At 54.2% G+C, this 13,411-nt stretch overlaps 6 protein-coding genes across 6 annotated transcripts; 3 read left to right on the top strand and 3 right to left on the bottom strand.

The window, feature by feature from the left end:
• The first annotated feature begins 595 nt into the window (after window positions 1–595).
• GLOTRDRAFT_118212 (uncharacterized protein) lies at window positions 596–2,664 on the top strand. The gene is made up of 8 exons (XM_007872523.1): window positions 596–838; window positions 890–1,005; window positions 1,058–1,178; window positions 1,234–1,650; window positions 1,701–1,764; window positions 1,820–2,014; window positions 2,067–2,123; window positions 2,194–2,664. The coding sequence occupies exons 1-8, from the start codon at window positions 609–611 to the stop codon at window positions 2,434–2,436; spliced, it is 1,443 nt and encodes a 480-aa protein (XP_007870714.1). The 5' UTR covers window positions 596–608; the 3' UTR covers window positions 2,437–2,664.
• Window positions 2,665–3,492: 828 nt separating this feature from the next.
• GLOTRDRAFT_50083 (PLC-like phosphodiesterase) lies at window positions 3,493–6,675 on the top strand (the record flags this gene model as incomplete). The annotated part of the gene is made up of 9 exons (XM_007872450.1): window positions 3,493–3,634; window positions 3,689–4,074; window positions 4,129–4,303; window positions 4,630–4,911; window positions 4,960–5,252; window positions 5,307–5,880; window positions 5,940–6,073; window positions 6,130–6,523; window positions 6,581–6,675. The coding sequence occupies 9 exons, from the start codon at window positions 3,493–3,495 to the stop codon at window positions 6,673–6,675; spliced, it is 2,475 nt and encodes an 824-aa protein (XP_007870641.1).
• A 195-nt stretch (window positions 6,676–6,870) lies between these two features.
• Window positions 6,871–8,020, bottom strand: GLOTRDRAFT_141322 (uncharacterized protein). The gene is made up of 6 exons (XM_007872522.1): window positions 7,950–8,020; window positions 7,795–7,890; window positions 7,652–7,727; window positions 7,366–7,588; window positions 7,223–7,306; window positions 6,871–7,167 (listed from the first exon to the last, which is right to left on the bottom strand). The coding sequence occupies exons 1-6, from the start codon at window positions 8,003–8,005 to the stop codon at window positions 7,142–7,144; spliced, it is 561 nt and encodes a 186-aa protein (XP_007870713.1). The 5' UTR covers window positions 8,006–8,020; the 3' UTR covers window positions 6,871–7,141.
• A 3,132-nt stretch (window positions 8,021–11,152) lies between these two features.
• On the bottom strand, window positions 11,153–11,695 carry GLOTRDRAFT_133565 (uncharacterized protein; the record flags this gene model as incomplete). The annotated part of the gene is made up of 2 exons (XM_007872521.1): window positions 11,153–11,522; window positions 11,595–11,695. 2 exons carry the CDS (start codon window positions 11,693–11,695, stop codon window positions 11,153–11,155), a joined length of 471 nt encoding a protein of 156 aa, XP_007870712.1.
• A 709-nt stretch (window positions 11,696–12,404) lies between these two features.
• GLOTRDRAFT_133564 (DUF543-domain-containing protein) lies at window positions 12,405–12,932 on the top strand (the record flags this gene model as incomplete). Its single annotated transcript, XM_007872520.1, has 5 exons — window positions 12,405–12,449; window positions 12,512–12,524; window positions 12,605–12,626; window positions 12,688–12,737; window positions 12,793–12,932. 5 exons carry the CDS (start codon window positions 12,405–12,407, stop codon window positions 12,930–12,932), a joined length of 270 nt encoding a protein of 89 aa, XP_007870711.1.
• Window positions 12,933–13,097: 165 nt separating this feature from the next.
• Window positions 13,098–13,353, bottom strand: GLOTRDRAFT_50038 (uncharacterized protein; the record flags this gene model as incomplete). Its single annotated transcript, XM_007872444.1, has 2 exons — window positions 13,098–13,213; window positions 13,272–13,353. The coding sequence occupies 2 exons, from the start codon at window positions 13,351–13,353 to the stop codon at window positions 13,098–13,100; spliced, it is 198 nt and encodes a 65-aa protein (XP_007870635.1).
• Window positions 13,354–13,411: the final 58 nt, after the last annotated feature.

The raw sequence follows: 13,411 nt of genomic DNA, 5'->3' as shown, positions 1-13,411 counted from the left end.
CTCGGGTATATACGGGCGTCCTTCCCCTTTCCCCTTTCCTTTCCGTCAGTCGTGTTGCATACGGCTGAGATGAGTTTCGTGTTCACGCTGCATTATTCATGTACCTGACAGCGTATACTAGATTCATTGTTACTAGGTACATACACCACTATACATAGTCATGTTGCATACAGCTGAGATTGACTGCCACTAGTTTCTACACGATACAGGTCGCACATAAAAAATGTGTTACTACCAGTGAATTACGAGGAAGGCTCTTATCTAGCTTGTTGGGGGTCAAATTAGCAAATCTAAGAGAAAATATGGAGCTGGCTAAGTCTGACCGCTGGTCCGGAAATTATGATATGCAAGACCATTCTGCTTCCTGGCTCTCAAGCACCCCTCATACCAGTGACACAGAGCACATGAGACTATGAGCTTCAAATCTTCTGTACATATATCCCAAGGTAGCGGGCTCTGCCGCCCGGAGGGTGGCGCTACCAGCCTTATAGAGTCTAGTGTCTCTCGCGCCACGACGTGGGAAACGAGGGACTGATGCGGACCTGCCCTACATCTTCCGATGTCGTTGTCGTGTCCTCCAAATCTTCCCGATAGCCAAAGTGGCTGAGATGATGTCCAGCTTCACGTCGAGCAGCAAGCCAACCGAGTATTCCCGCATCGCTCCTAGAAATGCCGATGTTCCAGCTCCAATTATTGAAGATCAAAGCAAACGTCCCGCTGTCGACGACGCATCAGGGCCTGGCAAGAAGAAGGCGAAGAGGAGGAAAGTGAATCATGCGTGCTTGTATTGTCGGCGCAGCCATATGACTTGCGACGAGGGGAGGCCTTGTCAACGCTGGTGAGTAAAGCATTGTTGGACGTTGAAGACGTCGGCCGACACGAAATTTAGTATCAAGAGGGAAATTGGGCACCTCTGTCACGATGAGCCTAGACAATCGAGCAAGCCGGACAAGAGTGCAAGTTCGTCCGTCGGACCAAACATAGACATGTCGCGGGCAATATCGAGTGGGTAACATCTCCTTACATTTCTTCCTCGGTGCAGCTCATCATGCCGCAGTGAACCCCTTCGCTGCCGCTCCTGTTCCTGTTACAAATCCAGTGTGGCCCATAGCTGTCGCTCCAGCACCCTATCTTGCCTACCAACCAGAAACATTGGGGAACGAGTTCTCCGTCCTGACGTAAGGGCAATATCTTGTCTCTTGGGTTAATGTGCTAATCTCGTCGTTACCGCAGCGACTTTCTCGAATCCCTTGACGAGCGATCGTTTTTCAACCCTCCTCCGACCACCATCGCACCCCCCCTTGTATCTGTTCCCTCCTTCTCCGCTCCCAATACCGTTTCCCCTGCAAACACGGGCAACTCCTTTCTTCCGAAAGCCGAAGAGCCTGCAGAGCAGCCCTCCGCGCATCAAACGTCACAATCAGAACAGCCCTCGGCCGATAAACCCCCAAATGCCGAGGACGGTATGCCGCCTCCGTTGTCCGCGTCGAACAAAACGGAACAGTTCCTGTATACTGCTGCTGATCAGGAACCCGGTACTCGAGACGAACGGTTACGAAGAGTGATCAGCGCGAAGTATGAGGCTGGTTTGTTGAAGCCGTATAATTATGTGAAGGGCTATGCGCGGCTGTCCCGCTGGATGGATAGGAAGTAAGCCTGCGCATCTTGACCCCACGATATGGTTCCTCATGTCAGTGCAGTGTCTCACAAGAGTCGAAGCAGCTCATACTACAGCCTTTGTCGGTCCTGAGGCCGAAGTTTAGGGTCAGTAGATGCTGGTAGATATATTTGTACGCCCATCTGACCATATTCATTCTAGGCCATTGCACAGTCGCTGAAAGATATGGACCTAGTGTTCATCGAGGAGGCATTCGAACGTCTACTATTAGACTATGATCGTGTGTTCTCGGTGATGGGTGTCCCGGCCTGCTTGTGGCGCAGAACAGGCGAGATCTACAAAGGTAACCGCGAGTTTGCAGAGCTCGTGGGGGTTGATGGATACATGCTGCGAGACGTATGTGAATTGCCTCCTTGTGCCCCCATAGTCAGCTGAGCCTTCGTCATAGGGGCGTCTGTGTATTTATGAACTGATGGCTGAGGAATCCGCTGTTAATTATTGGGAGGTGAGTCGCACTGCTGCGGCCCGTTGTCCTGCCCGCTGATGCCCCTGTTCTATCTCTGTCCTAATGATAGAAATATGGCCATGTCGCTTTTGACGCCAATCAGAAAGCGGTGCTGACGTCTTGCGTCTTACGATTCAAGCCACTCCTGAGTCCTCCTTCAGGCTCTATTAGTCCGGTGAACGCCAGGAAACCGACGAAGTCGCAAGAGTTGGTGAAGGAGGAAGGGTTCATTAATTGCTGCTTCTCGTTCACCATTCGCAGGGATGCCTATGGCATACCGAGTATGATCGTCGGCAACTTCATCAAGTGCTGAAGGGTCTCGTTAGGTTCTTCCTGTTCCTTTCGAGCTGCCTTGCAATAGGCGCATCTATTTGGGGAGCGGAGTATCTTCACGCGTTATCATGTCGAATTTACAATTTACAGGAGAGGATCTTCCCCCTAGGGTTGTATTTCATGACACTCTAATTCCTTCCGAGTCAATAATTTATTTCTACTGCTGTACCTCCATTTACTGTGTCGTAATATATGGATTCATCACCTGTGGTATGTCGGATGGGAAGTGGCGCCGCCCATTAGAAGCACGTTTGTAGACGCCACCAACGTAGATCCGACGCGCTTCCCCTCTGCAAAAGCACGGAGTACCGCCAACACCGCATCCAACCTTGCATGCAGCTGCGCATCGCCCGTTGACTCAGGAGGCGATAGTCTTGCTCCGAAGCGCCCATGAACGAGTGATGTGGTAACTTGCCCGTGTACCAGGCCGCACCGAGTATATATACCCCCGAGACTCCACTGTCAGTCCCTCATCCCGAATACCCTTCACTTGTCGCCTAATTCACAGGTCAGAGACCTGCATGCCATGGCTGATACCCAAGACCGACACTCTACGTCCAGGAACATGTTACGACGAGCTGCCAACCTGTTGACAAGCACTGGTCAACCTTCACCCGCGATCCAGGAGATTATGGGGCCGGACGAGGATAAACCTGACTCGCACTGGAGACGGAGAAGCGAGGGCAGCTTGGGCGCGTCGATATCGTCCTTCAAGCGCAAGCTGAAGGATAATATGCCTATCGTACGCTCTAAGTCCGTGAAATCATCCTCCAACTCCTCGTCCGAATTCTCTATCATGGATTCGCTGCAGCGCAGGCGTAGCGCTTTCAGGCACAGCAGATCACAGTCGGAGTCGATTCCGCGGCCTCGCTTGCACACGTCTGAATCCGATCCCGGCCAAGGCGTGGACGGACACGTGCAGGCCGAAGGGCGTGATGGAGGCAGATCCAAGTCTACGACTGAATTCATACATCCGAAACAGCAGTCTGCCCAGCAACCCGAGAAACAGCCCGACAGAGTTGCCCAGAAGTCCAACATGGCCGATATCACTGTCCCTCCTCTGCTTCAGCAGGGTACGCCTATGACGAAGGTCTCTGCCAAGAAACAGAAGAGGGTCATACTCAGGCTAGATCCTGATCAAGGCCAGATCCTGTACGAGACGAAGAAGCAGCGCATTAGTGAGTATAATTCATTTTCCGTTGATGTGCAGATTCTAAATGTCCATGACGCAGTTCCGATTGAAAGCATCAAGGAAATACGGACCTGCTCTGACGCACGGTTCTACCGTGAGCAGTTTCAGCTGTCCCAACAGCTCGAAGACCGGTGGATGACCCTCTTCTACATCTGCGATGGGCGATACAAGTCGTTGCACGTCATCGCAAGCACTCGCGACGTCTTCCAGATGTGGGAAGTGACCCTTCGAAAGTTGTATTCCATACGTCAAGAACTCATGAGTGGCTTGGGGAACATTGAGGTTCGCCAAACGCTTTGGGAGAGGCAGTACTGGAAGGCCGCGGACGACGAGCAGGACCAGAAGCTCGATTTCGACGACGTGGAACGGATGTGCAGACGTTTGAACCTCAATGCTGCCAAGGAGAATCTCCAACGGCTGTTCAAGGTGATTCGTGTACCTGAGGATCGAGGTATTCTCCGTGCTGATCCCTGACACTAGGAGGCCGACGTGCACAATCGAGGTTATCTCGACTTTTCGGACTTTCAACGATTTGTTAAGTTGCTGAAGGCGCGTCCGGAACTGGACAGGCTGTACAAGAAGCTATGCACTGCAAGTGACGGATGTTTCGACTTCAAGACGTTCCGAATGTTCATGCAGGACTTCCAGAAGGCAGGTACTTTCAGACCAGCAGGGTATGCAGTGCTAACTTTCTCTGGCGTTGATAGTCAAACCTCAGTGACACCGAATTGAAGCGGATCTTCGAACGATATGCAACAGTCCCTGGTCAGGAGAAGGTCTCCGACAAACAGACGTCAGCTTCTCAACCACCAACATCGACTTCTGTCCCGCTCAGCGCTTCTCCTGCTTCTGCTTCTCCTGCATCCTCGCCGCCCCAGCCGAGTACAGCTGCCTCTTCTACTAACTCTACTAGCTCTGCTAGTACTGGTAACGATTCGCTGCCGCCGACATCTGCATCTTCGACCTTCACGTCGCCTCAAGCAAGTGCGGCTGCCCCCTCCGCCCACGCTATGTCTGTCGGCCCTTCACCGCCTCAACCTGCATTCTTTACCCTAGACAATTTTACCGCATTCCTTCTGTCCCTAGACAACTCTGCATTCGCCGACCAGCACGGCAAGGTTTACCACGACATGACACGCCCTCTTTCGGAATATTACATATCCTCCTCCCATAATACGTACCTCGTCGGACACCAGCTGGTCGGGGTCAGCACGATAGAGGGGTACATTAGAGCGTTGCTGCACAGCTGCCGCAGCGTCGAAAGTAAGTGTTTTAATCTCCAGTGTGACCGTGAACTCATCTGTCTTGTAGTCGACGTCTACGACGGCGATACCGAACCCATGATATACCACGGCAAGACCCTGACGTCTAAAGTGTCTCTCCGCGACATCTGTCAGGCGATACACAAATACGCTTTCGTGTCTTCGCCATATCCTGTTATCATCTCAGCCGAGATACACTGTTCTCTTCCACAGCAGGATATAGTTGCCCAGATCATGCGCGAGACCTTTGGCGATGCTCTGATTACAGCTCCTGTTCACGGGCAGACGAAAATCCAGACACTGCCTAGCCCCGAGCAACTGAGAGGACGTGTGCTCTTGAAGGTGAGTTGGGTGGTCCCCCACGTACGGAATGTACTGATCATATTACATATGTAGGCCAAGAACCTTTATGTTTCCGAGCAAGAAGGCCTTCGGGACAAGGAGGTCACGGTGGACAGCGAATCTTCGACTAGCACAGATACGTCTTCCGACGAAGTCTTCACGGGTCAGTTCCGTACTACCTCAATTCTGATGGATAGATCTGATCAGAGATATTCAGAGCTGAAGAAAGACATGCTCAAAGTCTCGCGCATGGCCGAACGCGTTCGCCACCCACGGCGCTCTTCCCCCTCTCCAGGACCGGCCTCCAGGGCCAAGTCTCCCCCGCACGCAGAGCGGCAGAAGGCCAAGATGTCGATGGCGCTCGTCGCACTGCTCGTGTACACCGTCGGTGTCAAATGCCGCGGGCTGAACAAGAAGGAGCAGTACGCTCCCGAACACGTCTTCTCGCTCTCCGAGAACACGGCGAACAAGATTCTGAAAGAGAGCATGATGGATTTGATAAAACACAATAAGACGCATCTGGTTAGGGTGTATCCGAAGGGGACCCGGTTGAACTCGTCGAACTATGAACCACATCGGTATTGGTCGGCGGGGGCGCAGTTGGTTGCGATCAACTGGCAGACGTTCGGTGCGTGATTGCTCGTCACGGATATTGGGTAAGGCTTCACGAATGTTGCTATCGCGCAGATCTCGGGTATATGATCAACCATGCCATGTTCCAACGTAATGGTCGGGCTGGCTATGTCCTCAAGCCTCGGGCACTGAGAGAGTACAACAAGGAGCTCCTGGCGAAGCGGACGAACCACTACTTCGATGTCACTGTAAGTGCCTCTCCCTCTCGCAGCCTCCGGCACCTCCCAACTTACTTTTTCACCAGGTAATCTCCGCGCAGCAGCTCCCGCGCCCCAAAGACTCCGCGGGGCGCGAGATCGTGGACAAGTCCGTCATCGACCCCTACGTCGAAGTGTCCCTACACGTCCCCGACTGGACGCATTCGCCCTTCCTGCCCGAGTCCACGAACCCCGTGTACTCGCCCGCGGCGGGCCCGACGGCACTCACCGCGACGTCCGCCAGGACGATCTCGTACCGCACGTGCGTCGTGAAGAACAATGGGTTTAACCCCGTGTGGGAGGAGGACCTGAGCCTGCCGTTCGACTGCGTGGGCGAGATGATGGACCTCGTTTTCGTGAGGTTCGCGGTGAAGCAAGAGGGCGGGGATCCGGAGGAGCCGTTGGCGGTGTATTGCGCGAGTTTGGGGAGCTTGAATGCAGGTAAGTGGTTCGCGGCGTTTTGGTTTTGGAGGGAATGGCTGATAGGGTTGGTTGCAGGATTCAGACACCTCCCGTTGCATGATGCACAGCTGTCGCAGTATCTGTTCTCGACGCTTTTCGTGTACATCAGCGTTCGCGATGCTCAGGCTTGAAGACTGCAACATTCTGTATCATATATTCATCCCTCTCACTCTGCGCTTTATTTAGCATAGTCTCAATCATTTTGCTTGCCGCACCATTGTACGAGTACTACTCATCACAGTTACATATCCAACGTTTAGTATATCCGATCGATATCATACTTACCCGTTCGTTCGTTATTCCAGTACAGGAACGTACAACATACATTGCAGAGCATGTATCCTACACGCTAATCTATTCATACTGAGGTCATACATACATACATACATTGATTGGTTGGGTCGGACGAAAGCAAACTCAAAGAAGAAAATCCTAAAGCCTGAAGAAAGCAAGCACGCTTGTTACACTATGTACAAGAGGACAAGAAAACCTTGATGGATGACGAGATGCCCTAGATTCGATATAGATACGATAATACGTGAGTTGAGCTTGAGATTATCTCTTTATGCCGATGCTGCATTAAGGTTGAATCGTTGATCACTGGGGAGGAGGGCTCGGCGGGCCTAACGGTATCTGCATCAGTATTCTCTCACAGAGAGACGTGTTAACAGGACTGACCAAAAAGACCACGGCGCTGCACGACCGGGCCCGGGGAAGACGGGGCCGGGGCCTGGGGTATCGGTGCAGCCAGGAGCGGATTGGCTATAGACAAAATCCACAAGGTCAGCATGCTCCTCATCTCGCATTCACAAGGAACGCACGTCTCCACTGCGCCCAGGAAGGCAGGTTCGGCTTCGGCGGCTCCGGCGGCGGCGGCGGCGGAGGGCTGGCTGGGACGGCGGCTTGTTGCTGGGCGTGCCGGCGCCGCTCGCGCTTGGGGGGGACCACGCGCCAGCCGGGCTTGGCTTCGCGCGGGGGCGCGGGGTCTTCGATGACCGGGGCGGGCTCGGGGGCTGGCGGAGGCGGCGGGGAGGCTTCTGCTTCCTGGTTTACGCAGGTCGGAGTATTAGTGGGATGCAAAGAATGGGGTAGGTGAAAGAGACATACTCGGGGCCTCCAGTCGGGCGAGTACTCGCCGCCGGCGCCGTGCTTCGACTTCATGCTCATCAGCTCTGCGATCTCGCTGTATCAGGCGGATTGTCGGATTAGTTCGACTTTGCGGGGTCCTGTGCTAGATCGGCAAGACGTACAACTGCAACGCGCGGCGCTCGTCGCGCAGCTTGCCCACTTCCTCGAGCAGGATACGGACTTCGCTCGCGAGGGCCTTGCTGAAATCATTGAGGTACCTACACCATCAATCAGTCAGCTATCAGCCGCTTCCTACTGGAAACGAACGAAGACGCACTTCGGCGTCGTAGCTGGATTGTAATTTTCTGCTCGTTCTCGCCTGTTGCCTGACATGTCTGGTGAGAGCTCAGAATAAAGAGGAACTTGAGAAAGCAAGCAGGCTCGACTGGCAAGAAACAACCGGAACGAGGATCACACGTGGGCGCTGCAGTTCTTTCTTGTGATTGCGGCGCGTGTGGGTCTCGTGACCGTGGAACCGCAGACAGGGGCTGAGACTTGTGGCAACAGATTTTGCTCTCTCTTACTTCTACGACCCACACAACATGTATACTCGGCCACCTCTCAAGACCGCGTCAAATAACACTAAGAAGAGCGATACGAATTCCAGAGCCTCGGGGTCGAGGAAAAGAAAATCGACCAGCGACCCCCAGCCCGAGAAACCCTCGAAAGCGCGCCGCACGACGCTCGACGCGTTCTTCGCGCCAAAGGTCCAGCTCGCGCCGTCATCCAAGCCAAACTCCGCCGTTGAGCGCAGGGGCGTCGTGCTGAATGACGAGCAGAGGGCGGTGTTGAAGATGGTCGTGGAGGGGAAGAACGTCTTTTTCACGGGATCAGCGGGTGAGTGTGTATGAACTTGACTGCATTGCAGATAGAGACAGATGTTTGCCGGCGAGCACATCTGGTGCATCTTTCGCTTGGGAGAATACTTTTCTTGAATGATCCTCGCTGGGCCATGACTCGGGCAGGAAGAATGCCCTTTGAATGCACAAACGGAAGTCCGCCGCACTGCGGGCAAAGACAAATGTCGCGTGGCGGGATATTGAATTGTCATGCGATTGTTGGGAGACCATTCTCTTGCGATGTCCCGAGGACCTTTGTCCTGCGGAAAACATCATAAGAAAATGTTCTCCCCGGCGTCCTTACATATTCCTTGCATGTCCGCCGCCGGACATCGCTCTTTCTCCCCAGTGTGGGGCATCTACTGTGGTCTCCAGATTTGAGGGGCATTCTCTATTAGCATTGTGGTTCCGTTCTTTCACTGCGGGCAAAGACCGATGTCCCGCCACCCGACATTGGACTTTCAGTGATCGGTGGGTGAAATGTCCCTACAATGTTCCGAGACTCGTCCTCTGAAAGACCAATGTCCCGTGGGGGGACATTGGTTCTTAGCCGCAGTGTTGGCGAACATGGTCTGACATTGAACAATGTGATCTGTTCTAGGCACAGGCAAGTCGCTGCTCCTGCGCGCGATTATTGCCGCCCTGCGCAAGAAGTACGCCAAGCAACCAAATGCAGTGGCTATAACAGCCAGCACCGGCATGGCAGCGTCCAACATCGGCGGTGCGTTTCTTATCGCTACTACGATTACACCTACTAAACTCTATATGCCTATATCCGCAGGCATGACGATCCACGCCTGGGGAGCAGTCTCCCCGACCGTGTCCAACCTCGACGTTCTCATCCCCTCCATCAAGACCTGCAAGCCCGCGTTCCAGCGCTGGAAAGCGACCAAGGTGCTCGTCATCGATGAAGGTGAACACTACACGTCTAGGATGAGGCGAGGCTGAGTGATTTCAGTGTCGATGGTCGACGGCCGGCTGTTTGATACGCTGCACGACCTCGCCGCCAGATTGCGGAAACCAACAGACAAGCCATTTGGGGGCATTCAGGTACGCGTTCACGTCAATAACCTCAGTGTGCGCAATCTAACGAACTCTGCTCAGCTCGTGGTGACTGGCGACTTCTTCCAGCTCCCGCCCGTCGCGAAAGGGGACCCCGTGTTCGCCTTCGAGTCCGACGTGTGGAAGAGCAGTATCGAGGAGACCGTCAACCTCAAGCAGGTGTATAGGCAGAAAGACACCAGTACGCCCTCTTCCCCCGTCCCTCGCGACTAACAACTCACGCACGCAGAATTCGTCGACCTCCTTAACTCCCTCCGGCTCGGAATCACACCCCCAGAAGCGCTCGCGACCTTCCGCGCCCTCTCCCGGTCCCTCCCCGCCTCCTCCATCGCCCCGACCGAGCTCTTCCCCCTCCGCGCGGAAGTCGACCGCGCGAACTCAACCCGGCTGTGCGCGCTGCCCTCGCCCTCGCACGCCTTCCCCTCGCGAGATTCCGGCAGTGCGCCCGCGGAAACGAGAGCGCGGCTGCTGAAGAACATGATGGCGGTGGAGCGCCTGGAGGTGAAGACGGGCGCTCAGGTGATGCTGATCAAGAATGTGGATAACGGCGTCGAGGGGGGGCTCGTGAACGGGAGTGTGGGCGTCGTTAGGGGGTTCTATCGCGTCGGGGAGGTGCACGGGGAGGGCGAGGGCGCGAAGGGCGCTGCGGAGAAGGGTGGTCATGTAAGGGGGGTGAGGGTGGGTGCAGATGGAGTGCCTGTCCGTGAGGAGCAGGAAAATGTAAAGAGCGAAGAACAGGGCCAGGGGAAGAAGGGGAAGGGGAAGGAGAGGGAGAAGGACGAGGAGCGGTACCCCCTCGTCGAGTTTGAGACGCCCGCGGGGAAGGAGGCGGTCCTCCTCGTGCGGGACGAGTTCCGCGTCGAGGACGGCGAGGGGAACGTCCTCGCGCGGCGGATGCAGGTCAGGGACGCACATGCTATCTCATGGCGGGGTTTGCTGACGGGGTGTAGATCCCGCTGATACTGGCGTGGGCAATGTCGATCCACAAGAGCCAGGGGCAGACCATCCAGCGGGTCAAGCTGGACCTGGGCAAGGTGTTCGAGAAGGGTGCGTATCACGTTCTTCGATGCTTGCTGCGTAAATAACAGCCTTGATGGGCAGGCCAGAGTTACGTCGCGCTGTCGCGCGCCGCGTCCCTCGAGGGGCTGCAGGTGCTGCGGTTCGATCCTAAGAAGGTGAGTCTGAGAGTGTGATAGTATATGGTGTGGTAGGTCCTGATGAGTTTCGTAGGTCGCTGCGCACCCGAAGGTGGTCAAATGGTATAAGGAGCTGGAGGGTGCGGCTTCCGGCTCGTGATACGCGCATGAGATTAGTGAGGGGAGGGTATATAATTTCTAAGATATATTTCTTGCTTAGGCGCAGTCAATATAGAGTACATATACCGTCTACTAATACAATACAAGCAAAGCAATCCGTTATTGCGCATGATTCTTCGGCACCGGCAGTATTCCAGCCTTATTCATCGAAAATGTTCACGACGCACCCCATGGGGACGTTGTCGAGAATCAGCTCGACGGCGCCGCTTGATAAGCCGAACAATATGTCCTTCGGCATATTGTATTTACTAGCCCTATCACAATCAACGATACGCAACCCATAGGAGCGTCCGGGGAAGGAAGCGAGGGCAGGTCAGGAGGTGAAGGAGGTTGTCGTAGCGCAGGTCATTGTGACATATACCCAGTGCAGCAAAATCCCTCATCATGTCCCAAAGGTCGTCTTGAAGGACCTGTGGAATGGGCTGTCCTAGAGGCAGACTGTCCCCCACGCGCTCCAGGAGGATTATGGACATGGGAAACGGAGAGCTGGCGCGACGCTTCAATGAGAGGATATCGGTTCGCGCTGGAAGCATGGTGGTGAAATGCCCATAGTAACGCGGAGTGACGACGCCTTGCAGACATTCCATTTCCTCATAGAACCATGCCTCCTTGGATAATTCGTCGCAGCGATCCCTGTTGGTGAACTTTACCACCAGCGGCGGGATAATGACAGGGATTGAGCAACGAGCACTCTGCACAACTTACACGTCACCGACGCGACCGCTCCCAAGTTCCTCGGCGATGTCGACTTTTATTAGAGTGGCATTTGCAGGGGTTGGAAGGTTGGAAGGAGGTCCCTTCGGCATTTCGCGAAGAGCTTCTGGCCTCACACTCCATTAATAGGGGTCTTGAGCATCAGCCCGACCATCAGGAAGTGTACGCGAAAACGTTAGCGGTACCGTATCTCCTCGTTCACGTTTTGCTAAGCCACGAACGATGAGAGTGCTGATAGTAATTTGCACTGAAAATGAAAATGTGGAGTCGTTACCCAGCTCCTGTCATCAGCAAATGCTGCATCTGTGCACATATCAGAAAGGAGCCTTGATGCATTTGACTTGTGTGACCTGGTATGAAAAACCTAGTATTCCGGAACACCCTTCGTCCACGGACCTGGGGCTTTGTGGGATGGAGAACGTCCTACAAACGAGATCGGATTTAATACTGCTCAACCTAGAATAAGTTCTCCTCGGAATGTTATGTCCTATGGCAGTTCAAACACATCTCATTGATATTCACCGAATATTCAGGATCCCATGTACACACCACGCATGAGAGCCCATTGTCCGACGAATGAGTCCGCTTTGATTCGGTATGTACTTACATGTTGCATTAGGAAATTAGACATCAATGCAGGGTGCCATTCACGTCGTGCCTGAGTGGCCCTTGTTCCGATGAAAGAACACGTACAAGTGAGAGTTTGAAGAATGAACGGATGACGTCGTTCCAACAATTGCCATTTCTGGAACCCGAGTAATACCCAGCATCATCGTGCAGCAACTGCACATTCCGTGCACCATGTCCTCAAGACCGTCCTCCAGCGAGAACATCGTCAACCAAAAGGTATGCTGTGCGTTTTTGCATTTGGTAACGAATGTTGCACTGACATATGCCTTTACTTGCAGTATGACCGCTGCCGTACGTCCTGAACGACAATTCTATTCCGGTTTGGCACGATAATTGACTGAGGGTTGGTTTCGGGGCTCGCTCGTGTGCAGTGGCGGATTTGCTCGTAAAGACGTACGTTTTTTCCCAGTTCTCCTCTCGAAACACAGCGAACTGACCCGAGCCTGTGACACAGCGGGGTAGGCTTCAGCGTGGGCGTCGTGGCTTCCGTCATCCTCTTCCGCCGTCTGTGCATTCCCTCTCTAAAACTACACCGACGCTGACACATGAGGACATACAGGACGGGCTTGGCCGGTCGCGTTCTCGACGGGCATCGGCACGGGTATCGCGTGGGCGGACTGCGACCGCCTGTTCAACCCTACACGGGGGCCAGGCATGCGCGTCGTCACACCAGCATCCACACCAGCAGAGAGCAAGTGAGTGGGGAGCGTAGGGTGATTGGTAGAACATGGAGGGAAGTCCAGGATAGACATTACTGGCAATCGCTCAGATTGAGATTGGTATGCCCGTACATTACGACAGACACACAATATACCGCTGTAGACACGGGAACGGAATACCACTGCCCGTCTCCCCCTCCCCCTCCTATGACTGCCCCTCCACCTTAGCTACCTGCGGTTTTATCTCCACGATGCGCCCGTGTCCATCACGCGGCAGTTTTCGCTGCTCTTCACCCAGGAAGACGCGCTTGTACAGGATCACTGGTAGTCATAAACGTTGGCTTTTTGTGAGACTGATTGTACATTGAGCGCGACGTACAAGCAGTAGCGCCCATGATAGGCAGCGTAACGATGATCGTCCGTAGTCTTTTCGCCTGGGGCGACAGCGGTGTGGACGCCATGATGGATAGCCGGAACGAAGCGTAACGAAATGTAGGCCAACCTGAATGATATGATACT

This window comes from Gloeophyllum trabeum, assembly GCF_000344685.1.
Source record: "Gloeophyllum trabeum ATCC 11539 unplaced genomic scaffold GLOTRscaffold_00018, whole genome shotgun sequence".
Lineage (NCBI taxonomy): Eukaryota > Fungi > Basidiomycota > Agaricomycetes > Gloeophyllales > Gloeophyllaceae > Gloeophyllum > Gloeophyllum trabeum.
This window is presented reverse-complemented; position numbering and strand designations above follow the sequence as displayed.